This window comes from Pyrgilauda ruficollis, unplaced genomic scaffold (assembly GCF_017590135.1).
Source record: "Pyrgilauda ruficollis isolate IOZ18807 unplaced genomic scaffold, ASM1759013v1 scaffold54, whole genome shotgun sequence".
In the NCBI taxonomy this organism is placed as follows: domain Eukaryota; kingdom Metazoa; phylum Chordata; class Aves; order Passeriformes; family Passeridae; genus Pyrgilauda; species Pyrgilauda ruficollis.
In genome coordinates, this window is record NW_024527044.1 from 4,605,195 (window position 1) to 4,628,725 (window position 23,531).

Sequence of the window (23,531 nt, forward strand, 5' to 3'; positions counted from 1 at the left end):
GATACAACTGTGCAATTTGGCAGCTCAATGAAGTCATAAATTCTTAAGAGATAAAAAAGAAAAATAAAAAAAAACAGTATAAACAGAACCACAAGGGAACTGGATTATGAAGGGAACAGACCTCAACACAACGTTAACACCAACTTTCTGATGAATGCTGCCACCTCCACGGAAAATCCTGAGCCTACAAAGGAACCTGTCTAACTTAGGGACAGAAATTGTGCTGGGAGACTGGTCCATGGAAATAGGTCTCCAGCATCCCATCAGAATCAAACCAGGCAGAAAGTAAACAACATGTCAACAGAAAATTAATACAAAATGACTGTTGCAATAAAAGTTCCTACTGCAGCCTTATTTTGTTCTGGGAGACTACCCTACAAATATTTTTGATTCTTTTTCTAAAGAAATGTAAGCAAAATTCATTTAAACTTTTTTGCACTTGTATAACTCCTCAAAGGTACAGAACATTACACAAAATTTCAGTACACGCAGATGTTTTAGATTTTAACAGAAAAAAAAAAAAAAGGTAACCAAATAGTTCATAAGAAAGGACTACCACATAACAGATTTAAATATCCATCAGCCTTACCTTTTGGTTTACTTTCAGCTTCTGGTTTTATTACTTCAGGTGTGTTTTCAGTTTTTGTTGTACTGGGGAAATGAATTAACTTTGTTCCAGGGAGATGGTTAGGTAATGGCTGTATTAAGGGAAAAGAACTTTCTTAACAAAAATTCTTTAGAGTTTTGTTTTTTATTAGGCTACAGAACACACTGAATTTTTCATTAGCTGAGATGATGAAAATTACCATCTCCAAGAGATTTAATGAGTTTTCCCACTAAGTACTCAGGTTACTGTATTTACTTCATTACAGATACTGCAATTAGAGTTTGTCTGCTGGTTAAAGAGAGAGCACAGCTTTCAGACTGGAAGTTGATCTCAGGATGTGGCCAAATATACTTCAGCAATTGCATTTCAGCAGTTGCAGGTGTTACCCTCCCATTAGCCTGAATATTGCCTCCTCCAGCACATAACAGCAGCAGTTATTTAACAGCTCTGCTCACAGTAACTTGCTGGCCATTCTTACTTTATACTGGAATAAGGCAGAGATATTCAGGAGCCACACAGCATCTCAGACAAGCAGTTTCTAACTACTCAGACAAATGAAAGAGAACATGAAAACCCGTCCCAGCTTCCCTTCACTCTCAGCAATTTGTACAGAACAGTTCAAGTGTCACTAGAGATTTCTCACAAATGAAAAAACAAAGAGGCATTGCCACAAGTTTCAGAGTTAACATCTAACCAAAATAAATTACAGAATAGCTCGTTTTGCCCCTCAGAAAATTACTGAGCTGCCAGGCAGATTCTGACAGCTGCAGCTGCATCCACTTCTTCACATCCAGAGCTACAAACACAGAATAAATAAGATCTTACAGTCAGTACTCACCTGAGAAGCCCTAACAGCATTTCTGATATGAAAAATCCCACTGCCTTTAGTTACTCTGCTCATTTTCATCTATAGTTCAACTTTGCAGATCTTCTACTGTCAGAGGAACTGGATTTAGTCTCCTTAGAGCCAGACAATGCCTGTAGGCTGATGCCTGGTGTCTCTGACATACCATGGAGGAAGCCAAGGTCACTTGGGATGTTCCTGCAGTACCTATGCAATTTAACTCTCTCCAGAATGATATATGAAGGAAGCACTAAAATAACCCTCCTCTGAGATTAAACACCTCCAACACGGAAACAGTTCTCTGCATTTCCCCCTTCCAACATAAGATGCAATTAGGAATGAGAGAGGAACTTTAGGCAGACAGGGTATAAATAGCCTGAGCCCAGGCGGGATGCTGGGAGAGCTGGAAGGCTCTCCTGCAATGACACTCTTAGGCACTTCAGACCCATCAGTGGTCAGCCTTCCTGGGCTGAACAGCCTGAATTTTCCAAGGGATAGGAGACTTCTCTCCTCTACACAGCTTTCTTGTTTTTTCTTACTGTCTTAAAAGACTGACAGTGCTCTCTGAGCATTTCATCAGCTAACCCCAAAGCAAGTTAAGCACAAATCCAAGGAGGCCATCTATTTTTACAAAAGCTTCATGAGAATTATCTCCCTTGGGCTCTCCAAGCTGTTCTGTTAAGTCTGTCCACCTCTGGGATGACTTTGGCAACAAGTATAAGTGGAATATTAAGTGCTAAACTAAATTGTTTATTTCTCTGACATTAAGCTATGCAAAACTGTTTTCTCACTTCATTTCCCCTCTTGATGCGAAATGATCTACAAGACCTTTCCAAACAGGCCAACCAAAACTGCACAGCACCAGCATATGTCATTGCACATACACAGTCAAACAGAACAATTCAAAAGGTCTCAGCAGACTTCATATTAACTGCACAATTTTGGAAAGGCTCTTTAAACTCCCAGGTGACAAGGTAGACAGTAGGGAAGCACCCTTCTGAATGATCAATCTCATGACAAGAAAGCAAACTGGAAGCTAGGCCCTGAAAACCTACTCTAACAGCATTCACATGAACGTGTAGTGATCACAGACCGGCACAGCAAGGGACAAAGGGGAGGAATGAGGAGAATCCATGTGACTTCACACAATCATGGAAAAGTTTCAGCTGGAAGGGACCTTCAATGACCATCCAAGTCCAACTCCCTGCCATGAGCATGGACACCTCCCACAGAGCCAGAGCCCCATCCAATCTGGCAGCCTTGAACAATTCCAAAGATGTGGTACCACCATAACTTGTGTGGTTCCAGCATAACCTGTTCCAGCACCCCACCTCCCTCACCATGAATAACATCTTCCTCATCTCCCCTCTTTTCTTCCTAAGTCTCCTCTCTTTTTGTTTAAGCCATTGCCCCTTGTCTTCTCATTACAGACCTCAGTGAAAAGTCTGTCTTTATCTACATATTGAAAGGTGGCAGTAAGTTCTACCACTGACCTCCTTTTCTAAACAACACCCTCTTTAGGAAGCAACATTCCCTGAGCTTTAAACAGAAGGCAACACACTTGCAACTTTTTCAAATCAGCTGATGCTCTGACCAGACCAGAAACAAACACTACACACACCATGCCACTGCTGTGAGCATTGCTATTGAGGGAAAACATATTCAAGGAAGGCTCTGAATCTCCCTCCTCCCAGGGACTGGCCTCACTTTTTGCCCTACACCATTACAATTATTACCATGGCAGAGGAAAACAAATCACTCACCAGAACAGCATTAATGATCATAACCCACAAACAAAAATTGAAATAGACAAAGGCTTTAAAAGTCTTCTTGATCACCTGAGTCCAAACTGAAACTCTGGACTATCTCAGCTGCCTTTAATTTACCAAAAGCTGAAAATCCATATATAAGCTTTTGGAATAGTAAATTCAAGTTAAAGAACTGAGCATTGTTGCTGTGCTTCCAAGGGGGGGTAAGAGCACTCTTGAGTTCAGATCAAAACAAAATTCAAACACTGAAGAATAAAAGTGCTCCTTTTCCCACTCAATCATAAAAAAATGGGGAAAAGAAAATGCAAAATTCTGGAACTGCATTTCTCAGGCTTACACAACCAGTAATTTATGAAGCTTGGCAGCACTCACTGAAGGTAATGGCAGTTGACACCTAGAACAGCAATCTCAACATCCACCGAAAGTTGAGGAAAAAAACCAAATACGCCAAAACACAAAGAAATGCCAAAATAGTCCTTGTTTTAAAAGACAAGTTTAACTTATATTGGTAGACTTAATCTTCTCCCATACTATACATAAAGTCTGTTACAAGGTGAACCAGAGGGACCTCACACTGCAGATGTGTTTGAGATGCCACTGCGTATTTTACCACATAGCTCTGAAAAGAGAATTTATTATCAGCTTGGTTTTCAGTCACTAATAGTTTAAATACCAAGACATTTGAATAGACCTTTTGGAATCAATGTTAAATACAACTTACTGTGAAACATTCAAGGGGATTTGTTTTGTTTTATAGGCAAGAGCTCTATGAGAGGGTAATGGTCAGATTCCACATCTCCTAAATTATTTTTACAGGAAATCTCAAAAGAACAATATGTACCACTACAAACCTTATCTTGCTTTTTATCTTCTGATTCATTACTGGATAATCTTGTTTTAAGTTTCACTGAGCCTTCCTTAAAGATATCTCCAAACCCAACACCTCGGATTTTCTTTGGCTGTGCTGGTCCCAAAGCAGGTTCACCCCCATTTCCTGGAGAGGTCACAGGTGAGGTAGGACTATTAAAAACAGGCTCTGAAAATAAAATAGAAAGGGAAAGCTATTTTAAAATCTGAAATTATTCATTTGCTCTTCTGGGAAAAAAGTGGAAGCAGAACAGCTTTGTGCACTGCTCCTGATAAAGAGCTTTTCCAGGAACACCACTGTAGCTGTAACACCTCACATTTGTTCTCATTTTGTATTTAATGTAAGACCAACTTAAATTACACCAGTTTTGTCCTGATTACTCTTGCAACTAAATCAACAGCTCACTAATATTCTTGCTATTTCAATTAGCACTCAGGTTCCACAGTGTTTTCCATTAGTTTTATGAATCGCTGCTTATGCACTCTCGAAAATGGCATTTTAGTTCAACATTTAAAAGCTTCTCATTTGAACAGCTACAACCACAGAAAGCAATAATCAATAAAGATCCATAATTAATCCAAACATGCTTCAACTGTCACAGGAAAACAGAGTGTATTTCAGTGGCAGAGTGATGCCTCTCAAGGAACCAAAGAGATATTTTCTTATTGCTCAAAATGCTCCAAGCATTCAAACCAGATACAGTTGTTGGAAATTAATCACTGCTGGATAACTCAACTATTTACAATTCTTTTAATCTTTCAGTTTTAAGGGACAGCATTTATCCACCCCTCAGAAAAGTATTTCAGAGAGTAACTTAATTTTGTGGCTAAGAGCTTTGCAACATTTTTTTAATTATGGTTAGATCTGTTAAAGCCCACAAATTAGTATACACAGTCAAGCAACTTTTGCATGCAGAATTCCAGGAGACAGCCATGTGAAAACAGACAGCTTTTATAAACCAAAGTCAAAATGGCCTCCACATCTTTTAACCTTTGGGTCAAGTTCTTTTCAGCACATGCAAGCCTATGAACTGCAATAAAGATTAAAGACTCTTCCTTATATCATTAGTTTAAGATATTTTGATAGTGCTGTGAAGCTAAGTTGCTCTTGACTTCAGTTGCTCACCTTTTGCCTACTCAGATGCTCTTTATTTAGTTATATCCCCCTTATACCTCATAGGACAGCTAAACATCCCTTTGGTGGACAAAGTCCAGGCTGCACCTTTGAATGACCACAGGTGAGTGAAAGAGGAAGTTACTGTTTCCCAAGGGTGAGGAGGGACCCTGACTGTGAAAGTACTGAGCATTAAACACAACCCCTGGGGGATGGGGGGCTGAACACTCCAACTTTTAAGGTACTGACAGAAAATACAATTACTTCAAATTACCGTGCAGTGTCACTGATCTCAGTATTCAGGAATTAAGATCAATGCATGCCCATTTATAAATTCACTGCACCAGACCCCACTAAACTCAGGGAACTTGATCTCCAAGGAAACAGCCACTCAGCTATTTGGGACTGCTCAAGTCAAACTCTTATTTTATGCTACTGTGATTTCCACAATTTCAAAAAAAAAAAGAAATTCCAAGCCAGGTTCTTTCCTATGTCTGAGCAAGCCCTTGTTTGAAGCAGTCAGTACTGGACACCATGTAAATGAGGGTGCACATTACCACAAGTTAAAAAAAAAAACAACCTGTTTTTCTCCAATGTTAGACCACTGTCTTTTAAAAATCAATTAACTTCTGCTATGATGTTCCCAAAACCCATTCCTGTTTCAGCAATACCATATCACAAGTCCCTTTCAAACTGATCTTCACAGACTGAAATATTTCTAAAGTGCATTTTCAAGGGAACAGAGTAATTGCCTGTAAAGCACAGACCTGCCTGGCACCACTCAGCTACTGTTCAGCCACAGAGCATCTGCTTCTGCCCCAGCTATACAGTCATGGCCAGAAAAGGACAGCCAAATGTAAATCCTGCCTTAAAAACATCTTATTGTTAGATTAAAACAATCTAAGGCCTAAGAACTGGGATCTCCTTCCCTGGACTCATTTTAAGTTGAGGCTCTCCACACTGTTTTGATTCCCAAATGACTTGGTTAAACACTTGAATTTTCTGTTTTAGAGAGCTCATGTCTGTGAGAATAAGACTGAAAAAAGCTATTAAACAAAAGAATAATTTTATATCCAAGTCTAAAAAATATCACCTTTGAATATGATAAAATTTCTAGCGATAAAGTGTGTAACACACATTTGCAAGATTAAGACTTTGACTGCAATTTTATTATGAGTGAAGGTGGGAGCAGACAGCTATCCTCATACTCAGCATTACACTTTCTGGAAAGAAATTGGAACATCATTCTTAGGAAGACTGAATTCTTTACAACTTTGTTGTACTTTAACCATAGTACTCCAAATTATACCAGAAATCAAAAATTACTTTGCTAAGAGTTGGCAACAAACAGAACACTACCTGTGTCATCCAGAGCATCCTGTGTTTCTCCATCATCTGTTGATTCCAATTCTTTCACAAAGTTTGAAGGAAACATCCCTGCCTTGCCATTCAGTATTCCACTCCACCATCCTTCTTCTACCTGTATAGAAATATTTTGCACATTACCAATGGAGTAAAAGGAAATTCCTATCAATTTCATACAAACTCTACAACCAACTTTGGGGAAAGTTCAAATTAGCACCATTTCTTTATAAAGAAACCTACCAAACATGTAAAAGCATTAGACAAAAAGAAGAGGAAGAAAACAATTTAATGTTACTTGTATCACTACAGCAATGATCCTAACAGGAGATTAGCCCCATTCCAGTTAATCCTAAAAGGAAGCAATATGTTCATCAACTTTCTCAAGACAGAGTAAGAGGCACTGCACATTTCACACAACAAAGAAATATTAATCTGTTCATGAAATACAGATGAAACTTTGAGTCTGTGTGTCCATGGAAATTTTTATGTGTTTTTGCTGTCCATCTGTCTTTTCCTCTGTCTTGTCCAGTTTCCACCAGTCCTGCTCTCCAACTGACCTCATATCCACAGGGCAGCTTCACACAATTTTGATCAAAAGAAAAGTTTCAAAGATAAAATTTAATGTGGGGTAGATCAGAGAAAAGTCCTTCAGGACATCAGAGAAATGGAGAATTAAGCTATCCACTCCCTCTAGCAGGAGGCTGAACAGCACAGCCTGGCCCTACATGCACCACAGGGGCAGAACTTGCCCATCAGACCTGACCAACCTCACCAAGTCCATGAGAATTTTGTGGTGGCACACAGCAGTCCCAAGGCCAGCAATACATTGGAAAGTTTATCAGGAATACCCCACATGGTCTAAAGCAGAACAAGCAAAACCAGGGCAGGAAGAGGCGATGGGGCAAAATGATGCCAAAGGACCAAGAATTGTGCCCTTTGAATTTATGAACAGTTTTCAAAATTTATTAAATAAATTCAGTTTATTTACCTAATGAGCACAAGTTAAAAACTACAACTAAGATAAATTTTCAGAATCTTTTTTTTTGGGTTGCCCTGTTGTGAGGCTGGAAAGCTGTTTTTAAGAAAGGAAAGCAAGAGGAAAAGGAAAAAGCAAACCAAGCAGCAGCTGTTTGCATTATCTTTTTTTAGCCTGGCTTTTTAGGTCACTATGCCTGACACACAGGCATAGTTTTTAAATGCCAGTCCACCTCCAGGCAAGCAGAGCCCAAGGAGAACCTGGCAGCTGCAGACACTGGCAATGAAAAGAGCACTGTAGTTTTTAAAGGCATCCTGGTGCAAAAATACAGCTTTGTTGTGGATGGTTCAAACTCAGAGACTGGTCCTCTGAAACAAATTTTAGGCACAGATTTCTGGCAAGTGCTGCCCAGGCTCTGGCAGCTCAGGTTTAATGGAACACATAACAGAAAACTAAAGTAAAAATGCCTTTATTCACCCACACCACTCACTCAGGAGCCATGAGAAAGGGACTTTTAATGGTTACAGAAAGTGACTTGAGCATCCATTTATTCTTCTGCCAAGAGATGTGGTCAGCAAAGCACTTTACAGCAAAGTGATGCCAACTCAGAGGCACTCAGGAACAAACCCAAAATTTCTCGGGCACACTCACTCAGCCTCCTCACCATACTGCCTTTATATAAAATCCTGACTACACATAAACTATTGCCAGAAAAGGTTTCTTTCATCAGCATTAAGACACAGGTTTAAAAAGTTCTCCATGCTTTGGGGGAGAACATCTGCACATCTGTTAGCAGCAGCAACACAGATGACAATTTCATAATCCTTCTCTTCCATTCCAAAATATTATCATATGATCCAATTTCCACAAGAGGGAGGTACAGCTCTGGTACACACACCAGAACGTTTTTTTTCAGTGTGAATCCCATTGACTTATTTGTACGAAAAACTCAGATTTCCAAAGAAAAAATGGGGAAGAAGGCTGAAATAAGCAGCTTACCAATCTGTTGTGTTTTTCTTTTTTTTTTTTTTACTACAAACTTCCCTGATAATGTTATATGATATTTTATTTTGCTTGAGAAGACAACATGCAAATACTAAAACTATAATACTACAAAAATAAATCTGCTATTTAGTGCTGCTCCTGAGAGGAGAGAGGGGAAGATATAAAGGAGAAACAAAGGTTTTAGAGCAATGACACAGCCACCACGTGTGCTCTGCGCATGTTCTTCATGTGTAAAACCCACGTGACGTTCTATAAACAAAAAGCCCTCTGGATTCAGCCAGCACACAGCACAATTTTCTTCCTGAAAAGTTACTTCTGCTCTCTTCAATATCAACCATTTAATTTCTGAACCCATTTGCTTTCACCTTTGATTTCATGATCAGTGGTGTCATTTATATCAACTCAATTTACAAAAACCACTCAAGGGCTAAATATTGAATTATTTCCAAGTAACTAATAGAGCTGATCCCCTCACAGAGCTTACTTGCCCCACAGAAAGAGGTGACCAAACAATTTTTCCTCAAAGTAACAGTTACAAGTCATCTGCATGTACAGAAACAGCACCTTTTATACATTAACAGAAGCAAGCTACCTCATAGTACTGAGGACAAATTACCTAAGGCAAGTTATCCCAGCATATTACACAACCCGTGGACAGTATTTTCTATCATTCTTTACATTTGTGGTCCCATCAGTACAGTTTCATGAAGCAGACAGACATAGTCTACACCTGTCAGGTCTCTTCTACGTCACCATGAAAACAGTATGCAAACAGCTCTGTGATCATAGTAAACTGCACTATTTTTCCATCAGGTAGCATTTCCCTAAAAATTTGTCAAGGAAGTAGCAAAGACTGGGTACTACAAAAACATATTTTCAAATCATTAAAAAAGGAATAAGCATGGCAACTAACAAAAAAAAACCCTCTAAATAATAAAATATAATCCACACTTCGTTAAGAAACCAGATGAGGAAATGCTCTAATTTTTTTATTCTGTTTGGCTACTTGGCCATCTCTGGTACATGACACTGCACACCCCTCTGAAAATAATTCTAGGTGCTGACATGTGCAAGCAAAAGAGTTGTTTCCACAATAGTTCACTGCACGTGCTCCCTCATGAATGCCTACACTGGACTATCCAGTCACAACTGCCAGTGCAGGCACCATCCACAAATTAAACTGCTGAGGTTATCCAGGAACACTCCTCTAAAAACACCCACACACAAAGGTATTTATGAAACTGCGAGTTTAGTGAGCAGGTTTTGCAAGTCACTTGCTCTGTTTACTCTCAGATATTAAATTCTGAAATTATTGGTGCAAATGCATCTAAGGGAATAGTTTTTTCCTTGCTAGGAAAATGGAAGTCTCCTTGGCAACTGTCAGGTTAAGCACTCTCTTCCCAACAGGGTCATGCACATGAAAAACACTCTCTCATAAAGCTACTTAAAAAGCAGCACCAACAACACATGGCTAGAAAGAAAGCTTCACTCTCCCTCCTCAGAGCCCCAGGGAGGAAGAGACGGCACCAGTGAAGGTCAGAGCCTGCCATGCAGAAGTTTTGAACGGAGTTCTAAAAAGATTCCTTCCACAATCGCTCTGATCTTTACCGCAGCTTCCCTGACAGACTTCACATCTGGAAGAGACACTCCTCCGACAGATACAAGCTTCCCACCACTGCTATTGAATGGAACAGACACCAAGGAAGCACGTGGGTAAGAAAAGATAAGAAACCACCACTCCAACTCAATGCGTTTACAAGAGAACTTGAAACTGCCAAATCAAGTCAAATAACATTTTTCATCTATACCAATTTGGAGTATGTCAGCCTAGAGAAAGTGGTCCAACAGTTTTACCATGAGCATGCTAAAGCCAAGGATCACACAGACAGGGCCAAAGAACTGCAAAACCCTTTCAAAAAATGAATGTGTAACAGATCACAATTTATTACTGTGATGATCAAATATTTCTTTTAAACATCTAGCATTCATAGTTTTAGTATTAGATCCTGAGAGAAAAAGCTCCAGAATTATTAACTTTAGCTGCAAAAACACTGCTTCCCATGTTATTTTCCCAACATGTTTGTAATACAAATAATCAGCCAAAAAAGTGGTTTGACTCTCAGCACATGAATGGCCAGCTCTGCAGAACAGCTTACCTCATCGATGATGTCAATCACATCCCCCAGCTTGAGCTCCAGCTCATCCTCATTCAGCGGGACGTAGTCGAAGAGCACTTTGCACTGCCGCTTCTTGGACCCTGATCCAAGGGAAACATCAAAAGTAAGAACACTCATAAAGGAGAATTCATCTTTCCTACATTCTGCTCCTGAAGACCCAGAAACCATTCCAAAAAGCCATGCAGCTTTTGATCCTGATTTTGTGGTTTGCTTGGGTGACCTTAGGCTAGGGAGCCATAGTTCTGATAAACGAACACTGCACCTTACCAACCTGCTATAAAAAGCATGTTGACACAAGCAAGTCAGGTAAATCCCCACTACAGTGATTTCTCAAGCTATTTCCCAACCAAAATTTGCAAGAATGGCAATCACTGCCAGTTAGTACCCACTTGGAAGAAAATGTGCAAGTTTGAGCCTCCAGTCCTTAAATAATCTTGAAAGTAGGAACAACTTTTGTTATGCACCACAATGGAGAGCTTACAGACCTTCTGGCCTCTAACAAGGACCACAGCTCTGAGGTAATGCCAACATTTGCTGGGCTTATATTTCAAAACCTGAACTAATTTTTATCTGTGATTTAAAAAATAAACCCTACCTTTTCTCAGTGCCAGTATGGCATCTAGTAATTCAAAGTGTCAATTAGCAGTCTGACAAAGGCAAGATTAAAATCAAGTGCAGTTTTCAGCTGATTGCCCCATACCATTAAAGTGCTGCAGACAATAAAAAGGCAAAATGACATCTTAAGAGGGGAGAGCATTGAAGTGGCTTCTGAGAACTCAAGCCCTGCAGCCACAGTGGTGTGCACCCACACTGTCTAATTACTCTGCACATATCCTGCAGCGCTGCTGCTGAATGCAGACAGTTTATGCACTTCTCCTTCAAACAAGAGGCCATGCCTTCAGACCTTTTCCACAACAGAGCAGCCAGCATGCTTTTGAAGACAATTATCATCTTGAGTTATGACCCATGCATGGTCCCTATCCTCCTCAAAAAAAATCTGCCACAGTTTAAATGAAAAAATCAATCAAAAGCTTGGAGCGGTAAAGCCTAAGCTTATAGGAGCTGTGTGATTTCCATCCTCTCTCTCTTATACTTTGTACTCCTTCCACACTCAAGCTTCAGCAATTAAGATTAGCTGTGTAAAAACATTTCAAAACACAGATACTGCCTCCAAGATTGATCCTTGTCTTTTTACAGCACTGTTCAAAGTCCAGAGCAAGGCATTTAGAAAACCACACCCAGCATCTCAATACAAAGCAGGCCAGGCAACAGAGTAATAACCAGCATTTAAAATGTCTGAGAGAGGGCTCACCAAATCGAGAATTTTCTACATGCTGGTATATGATCTATGCAAGAAACAAATAAACCAGAAATATGAAGCTTTATGGGTTATTTCTAGTAACACATAATTGCCCACGTAATATACCCTGCTTTTACCTCCACTGGAACTCGTGCACGAGCCCAGAGGGATTGTTCAGTTCAGAGTAATTGCAATAAATGGTTCAATAGCCTTTACTGCCTCCTGCAGTGCTTTCAAGGCTTCTGTTTGGTAGGAGATTAACTGATACCAAAAAAAGGCAAATTTAAAAGTCACTGCCATTTGGCATAAATTTGATCTCGGTGTTCCTTTTCATAGTGTAATTATATCTAAATGGGAGTGGGAGGGAACCCATGGATGCATTTTACATGCAGAAACCTCCCTCTCCTCTGAGGTCTGTTTCCAGTGACACAATTTAGGAAGTACTGCCTCCCACTTTTGAAAATCCCTAGAATAACCTAGGAATGGAACCTGTCCTCTCAGAGAACAGAACTCCAGCTTTACGTGCTGCTGCAGGACTGCTGGGCTGGCAGCCTGCAGGCAATTCTGTCCCTTTCCAAAACAACCTGTCTGGCTTCAGGTTTTTTTGTTTTGTATAGGGTAAACCAAATTTAGCTCTTTGTTGCTGTTACTTAGCACACCTTTTGTATCTTCTTTCTGCTAAACCACAGGCAGACATCTAATTGATAGGAATTCTGCCTGCAGCTTACCACCCACCTGACACAAAAATACCTGAATTCAGGGAGAGCTGCATGAAAGAAATGAAACCTCATTTCAGCAAGTGAAAAACCAGAAACACAAAGACAACTTAGCTCTAAAAAGCAAGTGATTGCCCAGGCACATAGCAAATAGGATCTGCAGGAGCTGTTCAAACAGTTTTCCAGGAAAAAGGGAACAGCAAGTGAAATGGAAATGCAGAGACTCTCACTGCACCAGGTAAACAGCTGTGTGCCTAAAGGGAAGTGCTTGAACACCATTTTCTCCAGAAGGATGAGAGTAGCCAGAGCCCTGCAGAGTTTGAGACCAAACTGTATCTTCTACCCTGGCCACAGTCACCAGCATGAGGATGTGACATGGAAAATATGGGAGCATTCCAGGTTGTGACCAGGACCAGAACAACAGCTGACAGCTGAACAGGTATCACATCATGTTCACAGAATCCTACAGTATCTCCAGGTGGAAGGACCCATAAGATCATTGTTTCCCTTCCAGAGCCTGGCTGTATTTATCTAGGAACAGCATTAATCTTTCAGGTTGGATTTTTCCAAAGTCTGCTGTGTAAACACCCAACAGGCAGCTACATGCTTTTGCCAACATGCATACACAGATCCGAGTCACTAAAAAGTGATTTTAAATCCTTAGTTCCTGGAACAAAGTCTCAAAAACTTTGTAAAGGTGGTGGTGGTCCTGTTTCAGTGTTTTAAATAACAACTGGTGGAATACAGGCAAAACCTCAAAGCATAAACATGCCAGAACCATAAGTTCTGAACTTTTTTTTTTTTTAAAAAGCAAGCTTAAATCATAAATGCCTTCAAAACCTTTTAAGACAGAAGAAGCCACAGTAATTTAAAGCAATAGCTTACAAGAGATTGGTATGACCAAATACAAATCATGAGCCCATTTGCTGGATGCAGGCAATGGTAAGCTTTCTTCGCTAGGCTTCAGTCACCTTGATATAAAAACTAGCACTATAACAAAGAACCCACAGATACAGAAGCACCAGTGCTACACTCCTGCCATCCTGTTTATTGGAACAAAAGGAAAACTATTATTTTTTGTTAACACCACAAACTGCACCTTATTTCACACCAGAAGCGAGCCTATCAGAAAGAATCTGAACTATACAGTGTTTCCTTGTCAAAGCCTTGAATTTGTAGCAAAACTTGATGTTTTCATATTTCAATATTTCTTTTAAAATGACCACAGGAAAATGTTTTATTATCATGAACAGGCCTGCAGCTCTCCATTCAGGTACCTGATAATACAAACAGAGCTCTCTGACATCTGGAAGGAGTCTAAATCCTGTTCACAGGAAAATTCATCCCTATTACTGATGTTAAAAGCTACATTTAAGCTTTCTGCCCATACATACAGGAGCAAAATTTGTCTCTGAATAAGTTTTTCCTCCTATGTTACTAGTTTTCCACATAACCTTAAAACTAAGTCATGCATTAAATGATTTATGTTTATTTTAAAAATGCACGTCAGCAGCATGCGCAATTGAAGGAATTGGAAAGACCACGTACTCTTCTTGAAGCCTTTGGACGGGGGATGAGGCTGAAATCCTCCTGCTGGAAGCCCATAGCTGCTCATACGCTGCACAAGGCTGGCTACATTGCCAGATTTCTCCCTCCTGAGTGGCACAGCATCATCCTTGGGCTCTACATCCTTTTTAACTTCCTGAAACAAGAGATTTAAAAGACTTAGAGGCCACTTAAATTACCCAAGAGGTCAGTGGTTTTAAACAGGTACTAATACATTTCAGGTACTTACCCTTTGGGGTATAATGACATATTATACTCAAAAATCACGGCCTTCATCCTACAACTGAACATAGCCAAGACTGTAATAAATTTGACCTTTCCATACAATTAGTTAGTAAACAGGTAAGGTGCTGAGAAAAATCAGAAACGGGCAGCATTTTAGCCATCTACTTTAGCTTTGAATCCAGAAGTCTCATATTACAACTTTTATGTAACAGATTGTATTTGAAAACATTTTTAAGAATATAAATATTACTTGAATGACAGACCATAGGGTAGGATACTAAAATATTTTCATACATAAAAGAGTATTAGGTGATCATCTCTGTCCCAGAAAGCTCTCATGTGTTTACAGATGAGACATGCAATTGCACTGCTGAAAGATGTGAGCAGAAAAGAAAGTGAGCTCCAAGAAACAGAGTGGGAGCAAGCGAGAGGGAAGATCTAAGAGGAAAATAACAGAGATACCATTTTTTTGGTTCATGTCTCCCACTCTCCTAATCTTTCTAAATTAGAATGTTAGCATTGAAATTGATTGTGCCAAACTAGACTGAGAAGCCTATAAACATGAAAGCACCAAACAGCAAAAAAGGCCAAGCAGCAACAGTTACTCTACTGCATCAGCTCATTTAATGGGATTCCACTGGAGAACATAAATGCTGAAAGAAGGAAATCACCACTTTGCACAAGACCAAACCCATTAAGTCGGATCAATGGCCCATCTATTGCAGAACACAGCTTCCAGCAGCCAAAATCCCAGATGCTCTTTAGAGCTCCTGCAGCTCAGATCCTCCCACGTTCCCAGAGCACCCATAAGGATTCCATCAGGGAGATGGATCACCTCCCCTCCCTCCTGCGCCTGCAGCTGGAGCTGCTGAATCCCTTTCTGCACCCATGGTCTTATCTGCCTCCACAGCACCCCTGGGGACGCAAACACCCGTAAGTACTTGCAGCTTTTTGTGATCCACTTCACAACAATTCTTGTATCCACCATCAGTAGCCACTGGTTAAAAACTCCATGAGTTATTGCAGCTGTAGTTGCAATAAAATATTTAATACTTGAAAACAGAATTGGCAAGGCACATATATACACTTACTCATGTCGTGTGAAGTCTTGAACATGAGCTTCAAGACAACAAAGCCCATACAATGATAAAATGCCAAAAATATGAGAAACATATTCCCCAGGACCTGTCTGGTGCTTTTTGGACTACTACAGTCCAGCTTTCTTACTTGTAGCTGTCCAGCTGGAAAATTCAGCAGGTTTGAACACCCACTGATGCTTTCAAACATACTGTGAATCTCAAGTTAAACAGACTAAAGCACCTTCCAATTTCTCAAAAGAACAGAGCAAGACTACAGACAGCAAGATTTTTCCTCCCACTCCTCTCCATTACATAAAAAAGGCTTTTTAAAAAACAGTCGAGTAGTTCCTGCTGTTACTCTCCTTCCTCCACGGTGACTTTTGCCCTGGAGATCTTAGCTCTGCTGAGATCCATCCCATCTTCCAAGTTCAAAAAAACCCCAAAACAGACTAAAAACTAACCCCTCTGGAATAGCATAGTATCCTGTCTACCTCTCATTTGAGCAGACATTTCATATTTCAACGATTTTGTCATTCTCATGCCTACAGCTGTTTTTTGGCCCATTACTGAGAAGTCTGATAAAACCATAAGCAATAAAATTTGGCTACAGCTGAAAAGTTTGTCACCTCCAAAATGCCTTTCTAGCTGCCTTGCTGTCAAGGCTATTCTGCTCATCTTAAAAACATATTGGCACTTGAAAATCTGCCTGGAGTGCTTCTGCCTGCCCCTGGATTTTTAATTTTTTTTTCTATGCAATTTATACAAGTTTTAAAATCTCCAAGCTGCTCCAGGAACTAGTACTTCCCCAGGTTTCTCAATTGTAACACTTTCTAGTGAGGAGACAGCTCCAGGCTCCTTCCCAAGGTCAGCACTCTGCAAAAGATTTCAGAAGCGGCTGCTTCAATTGCTTTGTAAAAAGCACAGAGATACAAAAAGGAAGTGGGGAAGTCCCAAACAGGCAGCTTGGTCAAAAACAAGACTCTTTTTTTTTTTTTTTTTCATTTATTTATTTATTAGAAGAAAAAAGAACAAAAACCAACACAACCACTTCCAAATGCTAGAAAATACTGTGAGATAAGCACCAGCTTAATCAGTAATTTGAATTAAACAGACAATACACTTTTAAGTTCAGCATCAAAGGCAGCAAAATAATGGATAGGTTATAAATTACAGGAAATTATAAGCAGTGCCCACTACAAAAGACCAAAGATCCAAAACCAAAAAGAGGAATGCTTGAGCAACTTTCTTGCCAGGCTTACCTGAAGTAGTGACAGGTAGAAAATACTGTGGGTCTAACACAAGGCAAATTTTAGCAGGAAGTACAGTGGAATTACATTTAAAAATATCCACATTAAAAAACAGGATCTAAAATAATTCTGTGTGTAGTCATTACATGCAGAAAATCTTGTTGCCCAATGCAAAGGCTGAAGATTTACTGATGAAGAATTTCCTCAGCAGCCAGAACAATCAAAAACAACAATCAGACAGTGGGAGAGCCCGGCAGCACCAGGAAGGCACTCTCTGTACCTTCCTACCACAGCCAGCATAGGAAAGCTGTGAACACTTCAATACACAGTTAAGAGAAATCACCCTAATCCAAGACACAAAAAAGCAAAGAGGATGCAAGAAGTTCAAGGTGATTATGATAAAAACAGGAGCAGAGAGACTGCAAATGTCAGATTTACAAGGAGCAGATGTGGGTATGGGGCTGGTACCAGCCAGGTTTGAATCAGAGTTGACAGTGATGTTTTTACTTTGTGTATCAGAAAACAGCACTGGAGCATCACAAGGAGCTGCTTTGCAGCAAGGAGAGAAAAAACAACCACACACGAGAGTTCTGCCACAGCAGCCAGGCACAAATCTAGTTTTGACAAAGAACTACAAACGTGTCAGTAAGCAATGCCTAAATGGGCCAGGAACGGCTTTTTTTCATATTTAACCCTCTACCCTTTGTAACCCTCTTGTAAAGCAAGAACTATTCTTTTGTTCTCATTGGTAAAGAAGAACTGCAACATTAATTATCCTTCCTTGGGGCATTATAAACTATATTAAACTTAAACCAAAATGAAACAAATTCAGGAAGCCCTGGTCTCCACACCTGCATGTGATCCACTTCACCACAACCCTGTAGTTCACATCAGTCTTTTAACAGTAGGGAAGTGCTCCAAGATTCATTTTCAAAAGCACACTTCAGGACCTCTGACATACACACCCATCACCCCTGCCAGCATCTTCATCCTGGGTTATCATCCTCATGACTCCTTTCACAAAGGAAGTAATTTCTACACAAAGACCAACTGGATCTCTCAAAACTGACAGTTATTGATGCAAACATTAATTCATGCCCTGTTAAAAACATTATTAAGAGTTTGCAATTCTTACATCTTTTCCAAACAGCTTGCTTGAACTTCGGTGTTGGAAAATGATACTGCCACAGGCCTCATCTCTGAGGTACCACTATACCCAACCTGAGCATGCCCAAGACTCCTGTCCATGGGTTTCACAAGGCAGTTTTCTTTCTTTGTTTTTGGTGGGTTTCAAGTCAGCCTTCTATACTCAAATTATCAAAGAGAGTCTGTGTTGTGACAATACCAACAAAAAACTCCAGGACACTTCATCTTGTTCTGAGGTGAGGCCACTGCCAGCCAGCAAAACTAAAATGGAAATATGACATTAACTGCAGCTGGAAATTTTAATATTTTTATTCTGCCAGTCCATTGCAGTTCAAGGCTTGTCAGTGTTTCCATGAGCAGCGCAGATTTCATGCATTTATGACTTGGCAGTACAAGGTCAATACAGACTGTGTCTTGGCGCAAAACACACTCCACTGGGAAGCAACCATCCACTTGTTCTGTTGTGAAGTACAGCAGCAGTCATAAAGGTTTGAAGTTTTCATAATCTCCACTAAATGTGTATTTCACAACACTTACAAACTCACTGCAGCCTGATAGACAAAAAACAAGCCTATAAATTTAACTAGCCAAAAAAAAAAAAGTGGTTTTTGCTTTAATTGCATCTGTCGCAGTTTAATAATCCCTCAAAGAAATGTGTATGTTTACAAATAAAAATCTCAAAATCGTTTAAGCAGTGTGTGATGCAAGAACTATTCTTTGTATGCAAACAAAAATGCAACACATGTAAACGCATGCACAGCCTCATGATGCTGTTAAAACAAGCGGGCGCTCCTGACCTACTTCCGAGGCAGCAGGAGCAGCCTCCCTCCAGCACCGCCTGCCCAGCCGCGGCTCCAGCGGGGACAGCTGCATCCTCCCCACTTCCCTCGCCAGAAGCCAAGAGCTCTCAAATCAGGCAGGCAGTGGAGATGCAGAAAGCAGGTCAGAGTGTCTGAAAGGCCAAGAGTTAAAAATACAAAGTCTATTCCTGAATTATAGGGCACAGAGAAGTTCATTATCCAGCAAATCTAAATCCTTAGCTAGATTCTTCAAGCATAAATATTAAGGCATCAGCTGCCATCTCCTCCTATGTATGCCATTATACAAGGAACAATCATCTTTAGACTTCTTACATTAATTCCACTGTAACATCAGTTTGTGCAAAAATGATGTGCATTACTCTAAGTGGCTGAGTGCATTTTAAATCAAGATCTCAAGAAGCAGATAACAGTCTCAATCTCTAAAGAGGCTGAGATAAAGAATACACAAAGATAAATGTCTGAGCCTACACATACAATTATCTCGTCTCTTTTCTTCTGCATCAGAACAGCAATGAAGAACTCATGGACTGACAAATTAAGTCCATGACTCATATTTTACTGAGTAGAAAATACGTAACTCAGAGTTGAACCTGTCATTTTAGGGGAGAGGGAGGAATTGGAAACAGGCAATAGTTCTGTTTATACAAGTTCACAGCCTGCAAAATCCCATTCCTGAAAAAACCACATAGAAATGTGACTGTACATAAATGCATATAAAAATCTGTACAGCTGCCTACAGAGGAGAGATTGTCATATGTAACCTGTTCAAGAGCAATGAAACCTCAGTTCCTGGAGCACAAAAAATCTTCACATAACTAATTATTTAGGCACCATATTTCCTATTTTAGTAACAGCAACAGACAGGCAGGCACATGGCAGCCTTAACAGCTCCAGTCACTTAAATCTTAGATATCCCACATCCTTTCATTTTGCCTGTGTCTCTTCCTTGAGTAGAAAACATGATTTCTCATCCTCAATGTTGGTGCCTGGAGGCAAAATATTTAATAAAGGCAATGAAAGAAAGATGAGTAACGTGCATCTATTCCTACCTGTCTCATTACTTTACCTGAGCTAAAGGGAAACATCAAGAAAATCCATGGACCAAAAGAGCTGAGAAGCTGCTGAGCTCCTTCCCTGAAGCATTCAGGAGGTCAGAGCAGGTTCTAACTCCCAAGAGAAGAGCTTGGATGGGAGAGGTCAGAGGCTGCCCCTGACCCTCCAGAGAATTAAACATTATTCTTGAAAATAGAAATAAATCACCTGAAGATAAAAGCAGCTACCATCTGAAGAACAGACAAGATGGACAACCTTCACTCCTGGAGAGTGTAACAGGTGCCATGGGTTGATTTTTGGCGCCTTAATTTATGGTCAAAGTAGGGAATGTTTAACAGTGAATCACTGGGTTTAAGTATTGACCCACCATCAGGCTGAACCAACAGAGGCAGCATCACTCCCTGCCTTTGCCTCTTCGTAGTCTGACTTGTTGCTTTCTATTAAACCACACCCACATCACACAACACTGTTTAACAAGTTACCAACATTTTTACATGTGTTATACTCTATGCTAAATACAGACATTTTAATCATACTGTCTCCTTTCGTGAGAGGAAAAAAATCATCAATCAGGCAAGGCATCACTACTTTCTCACAATATGCAACATGTGGAATAAGTGGGATCTCCAGGAAGCATAAAAAATTAACTGAATTGCTTCAGATTTACAGACTAAAACCTGAGTCATCAAATAATTGTGATACTTGAAGGTCAAGAACAAAGAGCTGAACCTTCCTACATAAGGAACACTCTATAGAGGTAACATTTTTTATATATAGAGGTAACAAAATAAGATTTTGATACAGATTATAAAAATACATGCATATAGTTTTTATAGATACAAATAATTCAATTTTGTCATGGAGAATTGGATACCTATAAACTTTGCACCAAGCAAGTGTCAAAACAGAATCTCACATGAAGTCTTGTTAATATTGGCAAAATACAAGAGACCTCAAGCAAAACTTAAAAGCCCAGATACAGGAAAGCTCAGCAGTCAACTCATCAGGTCTATCAACAGCAGAGCAAGGATACCTAAATTAACATGAGTAAACAGAGGAAGCACAGATCTTTACATCAGTGCTTCAAAACCATTTAATTAAGAAAAGAGTTCATTTTAAAATACTTCTGAAAATAATACCTTAAGAATATTTTATGGTCTTGTCATGTTCATAGCCAGATAAAACCGCTTTAAAACACTGATTGCATTTCTTCTCTATTATATTTGCTAATACATATATATGAAAATTTAATTATATTTCTTGTAATTGTTTTATAGAATAACAGTTAATGTCCTGTCAACTATCAGCCACAAAATAGTGCTTCAGATCAATGAAATCAAGAATCACACGTGGCAGAAGGCAAGACAGAGCTCCAGCTCCCAAAGCACATGTGTTTTATCAGCTTCCCCCACATGGGAAGGCAGGAAGACATTTCTTTCCCTTCTCCCAGTTAATTGCCTCTGCTGTTGGTCCAGAGAAATGTGGGATCCAGTAACCACCACAGGTTCACTTTGATGCCTAACACAGAACATCCCTTGTTCCTTCTCATCATTATCCTGTCTTTCTGCCTCCACTTTGTTGCAGTGAGCTTTCTTCTTCCTTGCATCGTTTTTCCAGGGCACCATCTCTTTGCATTCCCTGTAAAACCTTCAGCATTTCACTTATGGCCACAAGTTAAAACACTGACACATCCACATCCCTTCACAAATCTTGCCTAGGACACATGTTTAAATGCTTAAGAGATTGCCAAACAAGGGCTAAAAATATAAATCTGGAGTCTCAGTGGATATTAGAAAAGGTTTAAGGATTAGGCGTTATTAGGCATTACCAGAGATTCAAACATTAACTTTTAAATTAATTATTTTTATCATTAATATTTTTAACTGAAAATGCATCTTGCTTTCTACTCCTGTTTTGAAAGCATCTATGTAACATGCTTATGACCATCAGTTTCTAAGAATTCAACAGCTTATTACACCAAGTCCAAAGCTAATGAATTCACATACATATACCAATATATATTTTTACAAAGTGAAGAGCATCAAAAAAGCTTGTTAAGCCCTAGAAATATTTACCACAATAAACTTTCAGATCAGCTCATAATATTGAATAAAGCCAGCGTTCAAGGAACACATACATTTGAAACTCAATACTGAAAGCACTACAATAGAGAAGACCTAACTTCCCCCTCAAAATTATGAGCCACCAAACAAAAAACTCACAATTGGTGCAAATAGTACAAGATGACAAGACAGAGATCAGCTACGCTTGTGTAGGCTTAAGCTTCAAGTTCACACTTAGATTACTTCATTCCACCTCATAAAAAGCAAAAGAACCGATTTAATATTAACTGTGTTGGGTGTACACACACGTTGATTTATGAGACATATGGCAAAGGACTACAATTACATGGCTGGAATGTGCAGCCAGAGCCTCCTGGGATGTAACAAACATTACAGCAAACAGCACCTGGATAACTGACCTCTTTGGTCTTATTACATATGCTAATTCCAGAGTGTATATTTATAGCTGTATTTTAGACTTCTGTACACAGGGAAAGTCTAAACTTAAAAGTCATGTTCCTGCACAAGCCCACTCAGTCCCTGCTGCCCGAGACGCCAGCAATGCTTTGTGCAGTTTACTCAGTGATGGTTGCAAACACCTTCTGATGAAGCACACCCTGTTTGCAGCCTCCAGGCAGGGAATGGTTGCCTTGCTCCTGTGCTTGGAGAGAAAGCTATAAAATTACACACGAATCAAGTGTAACAACTAAATAAGGACAGACAAAGGAGCAGACTGCTTCACGTGAGTACAGGAATAAGGACATGTATAAACCTGCTGCTCCTTCCACACAAACCATCGCGCTCGATCAGAGCAGCTCTGGGAGTCCCCAGGAGTGTGCCGTTACCACAGAGCAACATCACAAGCTGATACGGCATTTAGGAAAGCAAGGAGGCACAGGTACAATCTACAAACGTGGACAACTCAAATCAGAGGGAATGATTAGCATATTAAGCAGTATTCACACAGGTCATTAATCATGCTTTATCCTGCTGTCCTTCAGAACAGCGCCTTAAGTTCCCTAAAGTTCCATATCAGCGCTGCCACTGAGCCAAAACTTAGAAGCTCTTTCAATTTCTCTCATGCTCTTGACAACACAGTATGAACATATATATATTTCATATTTGGAAAGATACTAAATATTACAAGAACCACCAGTGTTTTCCCCGTTCTGTGTTCACATTCAGCCACTGAAGACTTCACAATGCCACATATTTTTATTCTTACAATAAAACAATAGTTTGTGAATGCAAAGTGAAATCTTTTTCTCAGGTGATTTTTTTCAACATCTTAAAGCACAGGTCATCTTGGACAGGGAAAGGGGCACATCATTTCAATAAATTTCCTGCAGTTAAATAGCTCACTTTTGAGGAAAGCGTCTGTGACATTTCAGATCTAACAGTACATCAAGATAAATATTTCAAATAGTCAACTCACTTGCATGTTCTTTCTTACCAAACAAGACATTTATACTGCCTTGGAATATGAAATAATTCACACATCCCAAACCAACACCAACAAAGGAAATTCCTGTGTGGATGTGGTGACAGCTGAAAAGACAACCTGACACACAGGTGCCCACAAGTGGCTGTG

The 23,531-nt window shown here is 39.8% G+C and overlaps 1 protein-coding gene across 2 annotated transcripts in view; it reads right to left on the reverse strand.

Annotated features, from left to right (window-relative positions):
* The window catches only part of LOC121360799 (CD2 associated protein), a 76,577-nt gene that overhangs the window by 24,235 nt on the left and 28,811 nt on the right, over nt 1-23,531 (reverse strand). For both annotated transcript variants that reach the window (XM_041480882.1, XM_041480881.1), the window contains exons 3-7: nt 14,289-14,442; nt 10,704-10,804; nt 6,561-6,681; nt 4,072-4,256; nt 590-698 (exon numbers count right to left, since the gene is read on the reverse strand). In XM_041480882.1, the coding sequence (XP_041336816.1) occupies nt 590-698; nt 4,072-4,256; nt 6,561-6,681; nt 10,704-10,804; nt 14,289-14,442 (670 nt within the window). The remainder of the gene's footprint in view (nt 1-589; nt 699-4,071; nt 4,257-6,560; nt 6,682-10,703; nt 10,805-14,288; nt 14,443-23,531) is intronic.